This window comes from Carettochelys insculpta, chromosome 11, assembly GCF_033958435.1.
Source record: "Carettochelys insculpta isolate YL-2023 chromosome 11, ASM3395843v1, whole genome shotgun sequence".
NCBI classification, from domain to species: Eukaryota; Metazoa; Chordata; order Testudines; family Carettochelyidae; genus Carettochelys; species Carettochelys insculpta.
Window position 1 is genome coordinate 7,878,982 of NC_134147.1, and position 18,639 is coordinate 7,897,620.

The window sequence follows — 18,639 nt, forward strand, 5'->3', positions numbered from 1 at the left end:
TTTTTCTTTTGTAAGTAATTTTTAATAAAACTTTATACTATTTTTTTTATTAGTCCACCATTATCAGTTACGATATGCCAGCATAGCTCAGAACAGTTCTTGTCACTTAAAACCTTGTATGCTCTGTACCAACAGCTGATGTCTTTGTCTATGTTGGGGTTTTTGCCACTGATGTAGTGGCACCAGAGTAAACCTCTGGGCTGCGTCTACACTTGCATTCCTCTTTCGAAAGAGGCATGCAAATGAGGGAAATCAAAAATGCTAATGCAGTGCATATTTACATACCTGGTGCCTCATTTGCATATTCTTCTTTCGAAAGAAGAAAAGCAGTGTAGGCGCTGAGCTTTTGAAAGTAAACCCCATCTTCGAAAGAAACTTCTTCCCTTTTTTATGGGAAAAAGGGTTCTTTCGAAGATGGGGTTTACTTTTGAAAGAGCTGCATCTACACTGCTTTTCTTTTTTCGAAAGAAGCTCTTTTGAAAGAATATGCAAATTAGGCACCAGGTATGTAAATATGCTCCTCATTTGCATGCCTCCTTTGAAAGAGGAATGCAAGTGTAGATGCAGCCCTAGTGTAACGCAGCGAGTCTGTTCTAGTGTTGATAAACCTACTAAGGATATAAAATTTCATTTAATTGTTAACCTGTTAAACAATAAGTTTAATCAATTAAATGGGGGAAGCCAAATCAGAGCTGCTCTGGTCAGGCTGGAATGTCCTTGCCAGCAATGCTCCTGGACCACTGCATACGAAGGCTGCTCTAGCCAGGCTGGAGTACTCCTCAGCCATGGCAGGCCCTGCTGGACTGGAACAGTCCCTGGCACATGGTGGGCAGGGGATGATCCAGTCCCCACCAGTTAACTGGTTAACCATTAACATCCCTAAGAGCTACACTGATGGCTAAAATCTAAGAAACAAGAGCTTACAGGACAGTGTTTTTATCTAAAGTCTACTTAAAGTGAGCTCCTCTTTCAGTGAGGCAGGGTTACAATATAGACTTTAAAATTTACGTATTTAAAATTGGAGAACCATCTGAAAGAGATTACATCAGTCTTATGGTAAGTTACATTCTGAAACTTAACATTTGATGGTTTCGCTTTAAAATATCCTCATCTGCCTATGTAGGTTATTCTTTTATTCACATGCTATAAACTCGCTGAAAAGAAAACCAAGCACCCTGCACTGTACTTTCTTGTAATAATTACTGATTGCTTGCTTTAAAATTAGAGACTAACTATATGATTATTATTATTTGTGTCATCAAGATTTTAATGTTCTTATATCACTTAACAGTTTTAAATACTCTCAATCAGCCACCTATAATCAATATATAGCATACCATTTCTATGTGTACAAAATTCCAACAAGTTTGATCTTCCAGTCTAATAATATAAAATTATTATTCCTTCTAAAACAGAAAGTTCTATAACTGACCAAATAACAAAAACAATCTGTGACTGCTTCAAATGCCTAAGGAAATTCTTGTATGGAGACTGACACATATTTGGAGCATTTACTAAAAACAAACTGGTTATTTCTGGCAACCCAACCATCAGACTGTTCCAACTTTTTTAGCAGACATTTGAATCATAAATGAAAAATTTCCCTGCCATTGCTGTTTTAAAGTCTCCCACTTAGTAATATTTTACTGTGCTGAAACAAAATACCAAGACAAAAATCTCATCTTCAGAGGGCAATCATAGAGTCAAGTCAGTTATCTGGTGCCTGGATAACCAGCCATTGTGTTAACCAGCATGCCACAGCCACTGGCCCAACTGGGACCAGCTGCCTGGCTGGTGGCAGCAAGCCAGTGTAGTGAGACAACCATCCTGACTCCAATATCCAGTGCCTTCAGTTCCGTGGGGGTAGGAGAGAGGTGCTGAATAATATAGATTTTATTGTAGTACAGCAAAACACACCACAAACAACACTATTATTATTTCCAAATATAAAGCTGTGGGGCGGGGAGGGAAGCTCCAGTGCGATTCTGTGCAAAGTCATCTGGTCATACCACTCATACAAAATCTAATTTCACAGACAAAATGATGATACTGCATGAAGGGCCATAGATTAAGATGTCTATTGTAAACACAACATGTATCTTTATTTTTAATGTAACTCTATTCTTTATTTTCAGGAGCGCTATACTATTTTAATCACTACACCCCCACACTTGAGCACATTAATGATAAAACAAGTTTTCATTATTTTTCTATCGTTTGTGATGCCTTTAAACCTAGTGCTGATTCTCCTACCTCAGAAAACATGCCTTGTACTTCTGATACATGCGATCACAACATTATCAAAAACGACTGGTCCTCTAAGTCTCCTATTAAGTCTATACGCATTAATCTCACTTGGTAAAGAAAAAGGGTTCCCCAAAAACTATGTTTTTTCTTAATTCTCCTGTAATAGCTTTGCATAAAAAGGAAAGTAACTTTAACATCATTACATTTACCAGAATGATGGCTAAAGTGTGTTCAATTTTTTATCTATTTTTCTTGTCAGTTAACGTTAATGTTTTCAACCATAAATGCCAAAAATTACCACAGCATCACCATGAGCACAAAGCGCACCATGCTACAATTTGAAGTACCACTCATGCACTGTATCTCTGAGCATGGCTAGAAAGGGTTCTACACTAGCTGGAAGAATACCAGCAAGGAACTTTCATGATAACATCAACAGCCTTCAGTGCATGTAAAAAGGTGAAGTAAGGATGCTAGTTTATATTTTAGCCATGTGCAGTCAGTTATACAATACACTTTGGAGGTCAGATTGACATTCAAAGGAAAGTCAATAATTGAAAAATTTCTGCACAACCCCGTTAACATGAGTTAGAACAAGCAACAAAAACCAAGAAATAGAATATCACATGAGCAAAAACCTCTGAGTGTACTGGAGGAACAATACAAAACAGCGAGATAAAAAATGTGTGTTTATAATCATATAAAAAGAACACAACTGTGTCAATGACAGACCATCCTTTAAACGTTGGAAACATTACCTAAACCTTATGCATAACAAAGTAAAATTATACTACCATAATGGAAAAAAATTCCATGACTTGTAAGACGACTGTACGGGACCACAGTACACTTTCACAGTTCCATTCACAGCAAAGTCGTAGCAATTTTGGAACCTTTTAATGAATTTAAGTCTCTGCTCTGTCTTGAACCAGAGAATATCCAACTAGTGTTAACCTCAGCATACAAATGCACTCCTCAAGCACATTCTCCACTTAATGTATCTTAATCTGCTATCCCTTCATTTTATGAATATATTGTTTTTGTTTAGATAAGCTCTTTTCTATTTGACTTATTCACTGGCATTGCAGACAACTATTTGAATAGTTGCCAAGCTACATTATAAATATATTTTTACAAAATATTTGCTACATGATCATTTATAGGACCTTAGATCATGAAACTCCTGTTCTGACCTTTTTACATAACTTATATTTTTACGGTCTAAGACAGCTGCCAAATAAAAATATTGCAAAAACAAGTTGGTTTATATGTTGTTACATCACTATGCACATTTTTGATACCTTAAATCCTCAGCTGTGTGCATGACAGCATAATTTAGCCCACTTTAACTGATGAAAGTGAGATTTACAAACTCTAATCATTCTGTCAGAATCCACAACCGTTCTGCTGCTTTTTTAAGCTGATTATTGCATCTATATATATATATATATATATATTCTTAGTCCACAACAAAGACACATTTTAGCTTCCCCTCCCAGGCTAGTGATGATACATATATACAGTGCTTTTTAGTGTGTCGGTACTTGCTGGTACTGAGTACCTCAGCAGCCCCAGCCATGGAATTGGCTGGGGGTGGGGCAGGGAGCTGTCTGCGTACCAGCTCCTCTTTCCCTCTTTTTTCTTAAACATAAAAAATGCACTGCATATATAACAGTTAAGTCATCCCAATACAAATAGGTAAAATAAATTTTAAAACATCCATAAAAGCAGGGAAAATTTGAATATTCCATTTTTTCTTAAATTTTCCATTGGCTCTTAATTTTTTTTTTTTTTCACATGGGCTGAAATCCTCTAGATTTACCAAGGATGAATGGGAGTTTTATTGAGCAAAGGCAGAATGAAGATAGATCACCACTTGAGTATCAACTTCACAGTTAGATTTTGCATAAACAACCATTTCTATTTGTAAGCATGTAAAATATCCTGTCAAAAAACAGGAATTCCCTGCAACTGTCCTCAAACTATGTAGCTATTTCCTTGGCATTTTCTCCTCTTGTGCACTACGGTGAAAGAGTCATTTCTAGTATTGCTCGATTTTTTTCCTTGTATATTTATTTGTTCTACGCTTGTTTGGTTGGTGTTTTAAGGTTCAAAGTACTGTAAATGTTAAGCTGTTTCCCTTGAAGATTTACCCCAACTATGCAGTTTAGTGGGGAAAATTGGTAGCATGACATTTTATGCAACTAGAGTTGTAAGGATTTGAAAAGATAAATCCCATGACACTTTTAATATGAGGTCCGTTGTTAGACTTGTATAAGACTTTACTGTGTTTTTGGCTACAAGCAGTAAAATTTGAAATTCATGTTCTCATAAAAAATCTAGGGAATAAGTAAATACATTGTTTGACTTGGTAGGCTGAATCAGATATTGACAATTAGTGTTTTGTTTTGTTTTTTCAAACAAATCACCATTCCTCCCAATACAGCTACAATAGAATGGATGAAAAACCTCTAACAAATTATTATTTAGATGAAAAAATATAAAAACAAAAGCAAAAAGTAAACTAAACTGAAGAACACTGTTGTTTAAAGTTAATTACACTCTCCAATTACAATCAAAAGAGAATTGCTCCCCCTACCATGTAAAACAGCTCCAACTGGGATAGTTGCCTTCTAGAGAAGTGAAAGGATTGAGAGGCTCAAATCCAAGTCATAGATGAGAAGCAGTGTTTAGATGTGATATAACCGACAACTGTTTTATTTTGAATGAGGTATTTTGAAAAGTTGTAATATTTTCTAAATGACTGACTTATTTTCACCTCTTAAAATCACTACGGCTCTGTCTACACTAGCCCCACTCCTTTCGAAAGGGGGATGTTAATGAGACACTGCAGGATATGTTAATGATGTGCTGCAATTAATATGCAGCGCCTCAGTAGCATAATGGCAGCCGAGGCACTAATACTGAAGTGTCTCATTAGCATCCCCCTTTCGAAAGGCGGGGCTAGTGTAAACATAGCCCCTATGTCCTACCTTTTTAAAAACATAAAATAGCTACGAAGTTTATACAATTGTGGATAACATTCCTTCTCCTCACATTTGTAAGTTCAATCTTGATAACATTAAAAACTGAGTTTTACTCAAAATTAAGATTGCTCCAGTATTCTAGGAGTGCTGTAGACATTAATACTTATGTTCAGTTTGCCCTTTCATCATAAAACTGGTTAATCTAAATACTTAGGAATTATAAGGGATGAATTGAGTCATACAGTACCTTGAAATGTTGGAAGGTGCATTTGCGATGCTCACACCACTCAGCAAAGGATGAGAGGCTTCTGAAAAACAGCAAAAGGTTTCCTCGTTCTTCAGCACTACAGTAAAAAAGAACCATTATGATAAATATATCTAATATGGTTTTTTTCTGCAAAGTAGTTTATAGCTAAATTCATTTCGTTTCTTAAATCCAGAAAGCTGCTTAATGGAAGAAGCCTCCCTTTACAAGCAAGCTGATTTAAAGCAGTTGGTATCCATGCAGTACTCATTACAACATCAAGATTTTAGTTTTGAAAATGTCTATGGTATTATTGCTAGTAAGTAGTAAACAGAAGATATAGGATATTAAAGGTACATGCTATCAAAATGTAAGAAAAAAATCACATAAGATACATATATAGTTTTACATTAATGACATCTCTTTCAGATATAGTCATTTTTATTTTAATACGTATAGGCTGTGTGTCTATACTATAAAAATAACTTCGAAGTTGAGCCTCTACACACACCCTACTTCAAAGTTAAACTTCAAAGTAGGGCACTACTCCATTCCCAGGAATGGAGTAAGGACTTCAAAGCTGGGCTCCCTACTTAGAAGTTAACTTTGAAATAAGGGAAAATGTGTGTAGACTCTCTGCTGACTTCTTGGATGTAGTACCTAACTTTGAAGTTAGTTCCTAGCATAGACACAGCCATACATTATCATATTTCCAAACCAACTCCTGTCCTCCCCATGCACTGTTAAGGGTTTAAGGACTCAAGTAAGGTTTCTGTCTTCCTGTGCTCTCACACTTCTCTATAACAAAGACTTTTCTTACTTTCTTGGACCACAAGAATACAGTCTTCATGACCATAGTACAACAGAGATGGTGTCCACCTAGAAAGAGAGTATTTTGATATAGACTGGCTATGCCTACTGAGGGCTTTAAACTAAATTCAAGAGGGGCAGGTGACCAACATGGTCAACGTAAGTGAAAAACATGGAGATGGGGGAGATGAGTCAGAAATTGGGAAGAGCAAGAGCTGCGACACCAGGGATGAAAAAGAAAGAAAACAAAACTGAGGGTCAAAATGAATTCAGTGTCTTAGTTGCCTGTATACAAATGCCAAGAAGGATGGGAAATAAGCTGGAAGATCTTGAAAAGCTAGTAAATAAACACAACTATGACATTGTTGGTATCACACAGATTTGGTGGGATGACACACAGTTGGAATATTAGTATCGAAGGGTACAGTTTGCTCAGGAAGAATAGGCAGGACAAAAGGGAGATATTACCTTATATATTAAAAATGTATGTGCTTGGACTGAGGTTGAGATGGACATAAGAGACAAACTTGAGAGTCTTTAGGTTAAAAAGGATTAAAAAAAGAAAAAAAAAAAAAAAGCTAAGGGAGCTGTCCTGGTAGGGATACAGAACACCTGATCAGGAAGAAAAGGTAGATGAGGAATTTTTTAAAACAACTATCAACATCATCCAAAGCACAGAACTTGGTTTTGATGGGGGACTTCAACTATCCAGACATCTATTGGGAAAACAACACAATGGGGCACAGATTATCCAAACAAGTTCTTGGAATGTACTGGAGGCAATTTATTTCAAACAGCGGAGAGAGGTACTCAGGGAAGGCTATTTTAAATTCAATTTTAACAAATAGGAACAAACCAGCTAAGAATTTGAAAGTAGAAGGCAGCTTGGGTGAAAATGAACATGAAATGATAGGGGTCATATTTCAAAGGAATGGTAGGAGGGAGATCATCAAAATAAAGACTGGATTTCAAGAAGGCAGACTTTAGCAAACTTAGGGAGCTGGTAGATAAGGGCCAATAGGAAGCAAGAATAAGAGGAAAAACAACTGAAGAGCACCGGCAGTTTTTCATAGGGACATTATTCCACTGCATGAAAAACAGGAACATAAAATCCTGTCTAACTGGTTTACCACTTAAATGCTAGCTTTAATCAGTTAATCAATTAAACAGGAGGAGTGGTGGCTGTGGAGGCTGCTCCAGCCTGCTGGGCTTGAGTAGTCCCCTTGCCACAGACAGAGACTGCTTTGGTGGCCTGGCTGAAGCATCTCTGTTCACAGAGCACCTGGGACCAGGCTTGTTGCAGCTCAGCTGAAGCATCTCTACCCTGGTGCTGCTGCGGGTGGAGGATGCTCCAGCCTGGTTGGAGCAGTTGCCATCCATGTTGGCCCAGGTGCACCACAGGACAAGGGTGCTCCAGGCAGGCTGAAGCATCTCCAGTTGCCCCTCCCATCCAAGACCATGGTGGACAGGGCTACTCTGGCTCAGCTGGAGCACCCTCACCCACCCCGTGGGGCTGGACAAAACACCCTGCCTATAGAGAGCCCCCAGGACTGCTCCAGCCCCTACTGGTCAGCCTCATCTGTTTAACGTGAGACTTACCATTAAACTGGTTAAACTTTAACATTCCTAATGGAAAGATAAGAAATATAGCAAGTAACCACTCTGACTTAACCTGTCAAAACAAAAAGCAGTCAAGTAGCACTTTAAAGACTAGCAAAATGGTTTATTAGGTGAGCTTTCGTGGGACAGACCCACTTCTTCAGACCATAGCCAGACCAGAACAGACTTAACCTGGTGACCGTGAATTATCTAAAAATCAAAAAGCAATCTTATGAAAAGTGAAAAGTAAGTCAAAATACAAAAAGATTAATATAAACAAATAATCCAAATACCTAGAAGCAAAATTAGAAAGGTGAAAGCACAAAATGAGCTCGAGACATTAAGGCTATGTCTAAACAAGAGGGTGTTGTTGACAAAAACAGATGTTTTGTCAGCAGAACCTGTGGAGTGTTCAGATTCCTAAGGGCATTCTATCGACAGTAAGTCAACAGAATGCACAACTTTTGTCAACAGCTGTAGTCTACTCGCCACGAGGAAGAACACATCTGTCAACAGAAATCTGTCAACAAAAAGCCAGTCTGGACATTCCCAGGGCCCTTCTGTCAACAGAAAGCGCTTCTGGGACAACGCACAACCCTGTCTGATGTGCTTCTGGGTGGCCAATTTTGCCAATAGAGCATCTGGCAGTCCAGCCTCTCTCTGTCAACAGAGCAGATCGCTCTTTCAGTCCACTTTGGCTGTCTGGACGCAATCTGTCAACAGACTTTTGTCACCAAAGATCTTCCAACAAAAACTTCTGTTGATAAATCGCTCTAGTCTAGACACAGCCAAAGAATTGGGCTTGTTCAGTTTAGAAAGGAGAAGACTGAGAAGGGACATGATAGTGGTTTTCAAGTACCTAGAAGAGGGTTAACAAGGAGGAGGGAGAAAAATTGTTCTTCTTAGCCTCTGAGGATAGGACAAGAAGCAATGGGTTTAAATTGCAGCAAGCGAGGTTTAGGTTAGACATTAGGAAAAAACTTCCTAACTGTCAGGGTGGTTAAACACTGAAATAAATTGCCTAGGGAGGATGTGGTATCTCTATCACTGGAGATGTTTCTCTAACCTGCTTTTAAATATCTATGGGGGATGGTCTAGACTGTGCTCGGTCCTGCCTTCAGGACAGGGGACTGGACTCGACGACCACTCGCAAACGCTCCCAGCTTGGTATCATCTGCAAACTTCATAAGCATATTCTCTCTATACTGTTATTTTCATCATCTATGAAAATGTTGAACAGAACCAGCCCCAGAACTGATCTCTGTGGAACCCACTTGTTATGCCCTTCCAGTGGGACTCGGAACTGTTGATATTACTCTCCGAGAATGGTTTTCCAACCAGTTATGCACTCACCTTTTAGTAGCCCCATCTACATTGTTTCCCTAGTTTATTGATTAGAAGGTTATGCAAGACTGTAGCAGATGCTTTGCTAAGGTCTAGATATACCACATCTGCTGATTCCCCCTATATCCACAAGGCTTTTTATCCCGTCAAAGGGCCTGTCAGGTAGGTTTGGCGTGATTTGTTCTTGGAAAGTGACAAGTCATAGCCACCATGGATCTGCCAAGAACAAATCATGCCAAACCCATCTGATAGCTTTCTCTGATAAGACAATAAGTCTTGTGGATAAAGAAGTGGTGTGATATACCTAGATTTTAGTAAGGCATCTGATAAGGTCTTGCATAACCTTCTCATCAATAAACTAACGGGTAGTGGTAACAGGTAGTGGTCAATGGCTCAATATCTGGATGGCGGTCTGTTTCAAGCGGAGAGCCGCAAGGCTCGGTTCTGGGGCCGGTGTTACTCAACATCTTTATTAATGACCTGGATGAGGGACTGGGTTGCACCCTCAGCAAGTTTGCAGATGACACAAAACTAGGGGGAGAGGTAGATACGTTGGAGGGTAGAGAGAGAATCCAGAGGGACCTGGATAAATTGGAGGACTGGGCCAAAAGAAATCTGATGCGGTTCAATAAGGAGAAGAAGTGTAGAGTCCTGCACCTGGGGCGGAAGAATCCCAAACATTGTTACAGGTTGGGGACCAAATGGCTCAGCAGCAGTACGATGGAAAGGGACCTAGGGGTTATGGTGGATGAAAGGCTGGATATGAGTAAACAGTGTGCCGTTGTAGCCAAGAAAGCTAACGGCATACTGGGGTGCATTAGGAGGAGCTTTTCAAGCAGATCTAGGGAAGTAGTTATTCCTCTTTATTCGGCACTGGTGAGGCCACATCTGGAATATTGCATCCAGTTTTGGGCCCCCCCAGTATAAAAAGGATGTGGATTTGCTAGAGCAGGTTCAGCGAAGGGCAACAAAAATAGTTAAGGGTCTGGAGCACAAGACCTATGAGGATAGGCTGAGGGATTTGGGCTTGTTTAGTTTACAGAAGAGAAAACTTAGAGGTGATTTAATAGCAGCCTTCAACTTCCTGAAGGGGAGCTCTAAAGAGGAGGGTAAGAAATTGTTCTCAGTGGTGTCAGATGGCAGAACAAGGAGTAATGGTCAGAAGTTGAAGAGGGAAAGGTGTAGGTTAGATATTAGGAAAAACTTCTTCATCAGGCAGGTGGTGAAGCATTGGAATGCGTTGCCTAGAGAGGTGGTAGATTCTCCATCCCTTGAGGTTTTTAAGTCCTGGCTGGATAAGGTCCTGGCTGGGATGACTTAGTAGGGGTTGATCCTGCTTGAAGCAGGGGGCTGGACTAGATGACCTCCTGAGGTCCCTTCCAGCCCTATGATTCTGTGAAACTAGGCAAATACAATTTAAATGGGGCTACTATAAGGTGGGTGCATAACTGGCTGGACAACTGTTCTCAGAGGGTCATTATTAATGGTTCACAATCATGCTGGAATGGCATAACAATTTAGATATTAGCATAGAGAAGAGCAACAAGAATGATTAAAGATCTAGAAAACATGACCTATGAGGAAAGTCTGGCCTTAAAATCTATGATTGTCTAATCTGTCTTCCTAGTATGACACAAGCTATAGAATTGCCTCTGTTAATTCCTGAATCAAACCTAATAATCTGAAAGCATGTAAGAGCCACTGAATTACATGTTACAAAGCAAAGAAATTAAACAGCTTTTTCAGCAAATTCAAAGAATCAACACATTCAATATTTCCTCTAGTACTATGATCCATAAAATATCATATATTATAACCAAAAATAATTTATTTAACAAACAAAAATCTTACCAGGACACAAACTTGCCTAAATCTGAATATTCACCACATTCCATTATAATGCTGAGATCACTAACAACAGCAGATATGCTTTCTTCATTCTAGATTGGAGAAATTATCAAAAGAAAATATGCATATTAATCTATAATTATACATAAACTTGCTTGTTGCAGGAGATCTTAAACACAGATTTTAAAGTGAATTCTATTTACATAAAAAAAAACCTTTGATAACACACATAAATATTACAAAAGTAACAACCTACTGGAATAATGCCTGAACTCCCTTTTAGAGAAATGGCAATTTTTAAGAAGAATGAGATGATGGTGCATGTATGCTTCATATCATGGAGTTGCCTTCTGTTTAATCTATTATTGCTCCAATCCTCTCATCCCCCAGCATGACTTCAGAAAGTAATAGTAAACAAATAAACAGACCAGGTAGTTAAGGAAGTCATCTGCAAGCACTTGGAAGGTAGTAAAGTGATAGGGAACAGCCAGCATGGTTTTGTAAAAAACAAATCATGTCAAACCAACCTGATAGCTTTTTTTGACACGATAACAAGACTCGTAGATAAGGGAGAAGCAGTAGATGTGGTATACCTAGACTTTAGTAAAGCATTTGATACGGTCTCGCATAATATTCTTATCGACAAACTAGGCAAGTCCAACTTAAATGGCGCTGCAATAAGGTGGGTGCATAACTGGCTGGCTAATCGCACCCAGAGAGGAGTAGTTAATGGTGCTCAATCCAGCTGGAAAAGCATAACAAGTGGGGTTCCGCAGGGGTCTGTTTTGGGACCAGTTCTGTTCAATATCTTCATTAATGATTTGGATATTGGCATAGAAAGTATGCTTATTAAGTTTGCAGATGATACCAAGCTGGGAGGGGTTGCAACTACCTTGGAGGATAGCGTCATAATTCAGAATGATCTAGATAAATTAGAGAAATGGTCTGAAGTAAACAGGATGAAGTTTAATAAAGATAAATGTAAGGCGCTGCACTTAGGAAGGAATAATCTGTTTCACACATACAGAATGGGAAAAGACTGTCTAGGAAGGAGTACAGCAGAAAGGGACCTAGGGGTTCTAGTAGACACAAGTTAAATATGAGTCAACAGTGTGATGCTGTTGCAAAAAAGGCAAACATGATTCTGGGATGCATTAGCAGGTGTGTTGTGAACAAGACACGAGAAATCATTCTACCGCTCTACTCTGCGCTGGTTAGACCTCAGCTGGAATATTGTGTCCAGTTCTGGGCACCCCAATTCAAGAAAGATGTGGAGAAATTAGAGAAGGTCCAGAGAAGAGCAACTAGAATGATAAAAGGTCTGGAGAACATGACTTATGAAGAAAGGCTGAAAGAATTGGGCTTGTTTAGCTTGGAAAAAAGAAGACTGAGGGGGGACATGATAGTGGTTTTCAGATATCTTTAAGGGTGTCATGAGGAGGGAGAAAACTTGTTCTTCTTGGCCTCTGAGGAGAGAACAAGAGGCAATGGACTTAAACTGCAGCAAGGGAAGTTTAGGTTGGACATTAGGAAAAAGTTCCTAACTGTCAGGGTGGTCAAGTACTGGAATAAGTTGCCAAGGGAGGCTGTGGAATCTCCCTCGCTGGAGATATTTAAGAACAGATTAGATAGATGTCTATCAGGGATGGTGTAGATAGTGGTCGGTCCTGCCGTCGGGGCAGGGGACTGGACTCGATGGCCTCTCGAGGCCCCTTCCGGTCCTAGTGTTCTATGATTCTATGATAACCCCACCATTATCTAACAAGCAAAATTATTTTTATTCAGTGTTTGGATAAGTGTAATGAGAGGGATAAGAAAGTCATTTTATTTTAGGGTTTTCTTTATATTTTATTTCTTGAATTTTTTTGCATTTCATTACATCCATTTCACCTTATTTTCCTTTTACTTCTCAAGAGTTACATGTGTACACAAATATATTTACAGAAAAAAGTGTGACAAACTTGTATTCCAAATTAAAATCTCAAATAATGTATGCAACCTTGGCCTTTACAAAGGGAGAAAGTAGATTCAAATAGAACAAAGAAAGAATAGCATTTGCAGTATTTCATGTTGTAAAACATGCCAGAGCAGTTGGCTTGGACAAGGATAGTGGAAAGATCAGAAGTTAGAACATGCCACTGAACATTAATACTTCCTCCTGCACTGAGGCATACAAAACAGTTTTTCCTATATGAACCAGTATGAACTCATGGGAAGGAAAGAGAGAGGAAACCAATTTAATGGGAATGCTGAAGTGAAATGAAAGTTTATCACGCATACCATTCTGTAACATTGCTTGGACAGAGACATTGCCAATGTTACCATGACTAGAATTGGAGGAAGCTTTCCAAGACACTGTAAAATTCAGAAGGCTGCATAAGCACCACAAGAAAATTGATTAAAACATACGGCAGAAGGCTCAGATCTGGGCAAAGAGCTACAGACAAGCTAATAGCACAGTTACCGAATGTAAACCATTGTATTTCTATGGAAAATGGGCATTACTGGACACTAACACGACTCACTTATGTCCAGACTCCAACTTGCTATCTCTACCATGAAGTTCAGAAGGGATGTTTCCCAGAGGGTGGAACAGCAATACAAAACGAGGTAAGGAGAGTGGCCAGGATGGATAAGGCGTAATGGTTACAGGAGCAGTGTGAAAATATAGAGATGAGGTATGGTTAGTGTAAGACCAGGGAGGTATAAAAGATAATAAGGAACGTTAATAGGAAGTGGTAGCCAAAGCAGATGGTGTTCAAAGACGAGAATGATAAGGTGCTCAGGAACAAGGAGAAGGTTGTACAGGGATGGATGAGATATTGCACCAATCTGTACAAAGCACAGTTGCACCCAAAAGTCTCAGAGAGACCAGTCAAAGAATGAAAAGAGTTATCTTGCCAAGCATCGAGAGTGAGACTAATATTTCAAAGAAGGAAGTAGAAAGAGCAGTGAAACAACTAAAGAACAACAAGAGCCCTGGAAATGATAAAGAACACGGGAGAGATGATCAAATGACAGAGAAAGTGTGATTCAGGAAAGACGCTGACAATGTAACATAGCATGGAAAGAAAGGAAGGTACCTACGGAATGGACAAGATCCATGCTAGTGACCATACACAAGAAAGGAAGCATGTTTGGAATGCAAAAACTACAGAAAAATTGCCCCAAACGAGTCATCTAGGCAAGGTACTGACAGAGAGAAGGCGATCCCAGATAGAAGATAATCTAGTGGATGAGCAAGCCGGATTCAGGAAAGGCAGACGTACCACACAGCAGATATTGGCACTAAGATTGATAGCAGAGAAAGCTCAATGAATGAACATCTACAATTGCTGTGCTGATTTCCAGAAGGCATTTGACAGTATAGATCAGCAACTGATGTGTGCGGTGTTGGAGTCGTACCCAGTGGATAGCAGACTGATACGGTTGTTGAAGGATATCAACAACAATGCCATAAATCTGCCACCGAGTGTCCAGGGAGATTGCAGTGTTCTCCCACTGGCTTCTGTACATTACCATTCCTGACGTCTGATTTGTGTCCATTTATTCCTATGTCCATTTAGGTCCTGTGATGATGTCACTGGTGCAGATATGTGAGCAGAGCTGGCAACCAGGACTGTTGTGAGGCCTTAGGAATGGGGGCTGTATGTGATGGTCAGTGGTGTTCTCTTCTTTTCCTTGAAAGGCCCGTCTTGTAGCAGGTGGCTTCTGGGTACCCGTCTGGCTCTGTCAGTCTGTTTCCTCATTTCCTTAGGAGGGTATTGTAGTTTGAGGAAAGCTTATTAAAGGTCTTGTAGATGTTTGTCTCTGTCTGACAGATCAGAGTAAATACGTATTTCCAACAATGACCATCATATACAGCCCCCACTTAAGGCCTCTCTAGCGCATCATCAGTAATCTGCAACCGATCCTGAACAATGATCTTTCACTCTCACAGACCTTGGAAGGCAGGCCTGTCCTTGCCTACAGACAGCCTGCCAACCTTAAACAAATCCTCACCAGCCACTACAAATCACAAACCAGTGACCCTAGGCCTGGAACCAGCCCCTGTAACAGTCCCCGCTGCCAACTCTGCTCACATATCTACACCAGTGACATCATCACAGGTCCTAACACGAACAATACCATCAGGGGCTCCTTTACCTACACATCTACTAACATAATATATGCCAGCATGTGCCAGCAATGCCCCACTGCAATTTACATTGGCCAAACTGAACGGTCTCTCCGTAAAAGAATAAATGGACATAAATCAGACATCAGGAACGGTAATGTACAGAAGCCTGTGGGGGAACACTTCAATCTCCCTGGATATTCAGTGGCAGATTTAAGGGTGACAGTTCTGAAATAACAAAAATTTCAAAAATCAAGTGGAGAGAGAAATCTCTGAGCTGCAATTTATTTGTAAATTTGACTCCATTAATCATGGATTAAACAGAGACTGGGAGTGGCTTGCAGGTTACAAATGCAGCTTCTCTGCTCTGGGTGATAATATCTCCCCATTAGACTCTGACAAAGGCTCACACCCCCCGTCTGATCTGACTTGTTTTTAACTCTTTTGGTAAGTACTGTTGATACTGGGCCATTTCCACCTTGCTGAATAGACCTTGTCAGCTCTGGCCCTCCCTCTTACTGGGACCCCACTCTTTAAATACCCCTCTGAAACTACACCCCCACTCATTCATCTGATGAAGCGGGTCTTTGCCCACGAAAGCTTATGCTCCAAGATATCTGTTAGTCAATAAGGTGCCACAAGACTTCTTGTTCTCGAAGCTACAGACTAACACGGCTACCTCTCTGATTTTTATTCTAATGATCTCAAAATGCTTTAAACATATTAGTAAATCTGTGCTCCAGCACCAATGCCCTATAACATAAAACATTTATCATCCTAATTTTACAGGGGAAGAGCCTAAGGAACAAAAGTTACAGCAATATTTCCAAGTTTTAAAATTGTGGACTAAGAATCCGAACCTTCATAGAGAAACATGGAGAGAGGCCTGCATACATACAGACCCCACTGATGTCTGTTTTCATTACAGGTGGGAGACCTACGTGTCTTGGATAACATCACACATTAGTCCGAAAAACCTAAACAATTCTTTGTTTAAACATATGTTGTTATGCACAAAAAAATGCACACAGAGCTTCTCTTTTATGCTGCTGAGGTAACCAAATAGAAGGGTGTGAACTATTTTCACAGAACTTCCTATATACCAAAACCACAATAGGATAGTTTCTGCCAAGAAAAGAAGTAATTGTGATTAATAACATGACTAACTTCATTGCTGAACAATAATAGAATACTATATTTAAAATATTTTGTACATTTTTCACATTTTCAAATATACTGATTTCAAGTAATACCATAAAATAAAACTGTACATTGCTCATTCTACTTTGATTACAAATTAGGGATGTTAACAATTAACCACTTAACTGGCAAACCTCACCCTAAATGGATGAGGTTTACCAGTTATAGGTAGCTGGTGTGGGCTAGAACAGCTCCCCACCCGCCACAGGTAGGGGACCACTCCAGTCCTGTAGGGCCAACCACAGGCAAAGGGTGGTCCAGCCCAGCTGATGCAGCCTGAGGCAGGGGCACTCCAGCCCAGATGGAGCAGTCCCCGATCCACAGCAGGTGGAGCCACTCCAGTCCAACTAGGCTGGACCAGATGCTCCCAGAACCTTAATTGGTTAAACATTTAACCATAACATTTAACTGGTTAACTAATTAAATGGAAGTTTACACTACAAATATCACTGTAAAAATAAAAGAAATAAACTTTTTAAAGACTTATTTTTAAATTCAATTAATACAAATCTGTAGTGCAATCTTGATCATAAAAGTTGAACTTACAAATTTACCAAAAAAATGTAAAATTGTAGAGCCTATAAAGCTACTCCAGACCTACTTCTTGTTCAGCCAATTGCTCAAACAAGTTTGGCAAAAATTTGCAGGAAATTTTTGCGGCCCATTTGTTTACATCACATGAAAGGTAGAACAGCTGTTCATCTGACACTATTGTAACTGTCTTTGCAAAATATTTATGTGCCAAATGCAATAAAACTCCCTATGTCCATTCATGTTTCAATCACCATTTCAGAGGATGTACCCACGCTGATGATGGGTTCTGCTCATAACAAGCCAAAGCAAAGCCGACCAAACCATGTTCATTTTTATCATCTGAGTGAGATGCCACCTTTTTTGGTGGTTTGTATTCTATGGTTGTTGCATCAGGCTGTTCAACACCACAGCAAGTTCAACACCACAGTCCTCTCAAATTCTGGATTAGCACTTCAGATTCTTAAACTTCACGTTGAGTACTATAGCTATTTTTCACTTTGATGTTTTCTTTGTGTTTTGTCACAGCTACAGCAAAAGTGATCTTAAAATTCTTTCTATGTTAGAGGATGTTTAAATAGTTCCATATTTTAAAGGCATGAAATATCAGAATCTTAAAATGTATAATGCAAGAGCCAGAGAGAAAACAAAGCCAGAAAATTACTCTGCCTCTGGTAGCATTTTAAATTACAATTTTGACACAGGGGCTTTTTGTTTGTTTTCAGGAAGCGATTTATCAACAAAGCAAACTTACATAAAAATGGAAATTTGTCAGAAAAGCACAATTTAGATTCAATAATCAGTCACTAAATAGTGAAATACTGCCATCTAATGGGATAGATTCAAATAGTCTAGTGCACAAGGAACATGGACTATTTATATTCTGGAAAACAACATTTCAGGTTAATAGTGAAACAAACATGGAATTATACATCATGTCAATGTGTTAACTTCACAATTCATAAATTAGGCCACAATTCTGTAAAAATAAACTAGTGTGAGTAGTCTCTGACTTCAATGAATCTTTTTTTCCCACAAGAGGCGACTGCTCAGCTGAGTACAGTTTTGTGGAATTCCATCCTACATTGAAGTCATGGGTCTACAAATGTGAGCGTAGTTACATAAGTACTTTCATGCTTGCAGGATCAGGGTCACAATTAGGGCCTAAGATTTACCTACACCAGAAATCTGAAGACGGAGAACCAAACCATTTTTGAATTAAGAGGAAATATTAGACAAAATACATTTCTGTATCAAGTTTTCATTATCTCTAGCTCACTCTCTATCGCGAGAACAATTGAACTTTCACATATTATTCTTTATGGAACTGGAAACATCACTGTTAAGTACGAAAGTAGTTTCAGTTCAGAACCCTGACTATTTCTGTCCTGAATAGCTTTTCTTTTCCTATCCTCCTTATCCTGTTTCTCTTTCTTCCCTTTCTTCTTTCCTTTCCTGCAAGAATTCCTCTGTGTGTGCTTCATTCTCATCCACCACTTCCTCATCTCAACAGATGGGATGAACAGCAATTAAATAGTTAATGATGACATGTAAGTCACTACTGTGTCAGGAGTGAAAGTCTAATAAAATTAACAGAAGCAAGAAAGCTCTTCATAACCTGCATCGTTTCACACTGCCTGCAAACTGAGGACAACACCAGTGTGTATCAGTTACACTCACTTTGCAGTTAAAAAGCAGCCTTTGCAACCAAG

At 39.3% G+C, this 18,639-nt stretch overlaps 1 protein-coding gene across 1 annotated transcript in view; it reads right to left on the bottom strand.

Moving 5' to 3' along the window:
• CENPP (centromere protein P) overlaps positions 1–18,639 on the bottom strand; it is a 308,478-nt gene that overhangs the window by 273,897 nt on the left and 15,942 nt on the right. Inside the window, exons 5-6 of the mRNA XM_075005818.1 lie at positions 11,083–11,171; positions 5,482–5,578 (exon numbers count right to left, since the gene is read on the bottom strand). Coding sequence (XP_074861919.1) covers positions 5,482–5,578; positions 11,083–11,171 — 186 coding nt within the window. The remainder of the gene's footprint in view (positions 1–5,481; positions 5,579–11,082; positions 11,172–18,639) is intronic.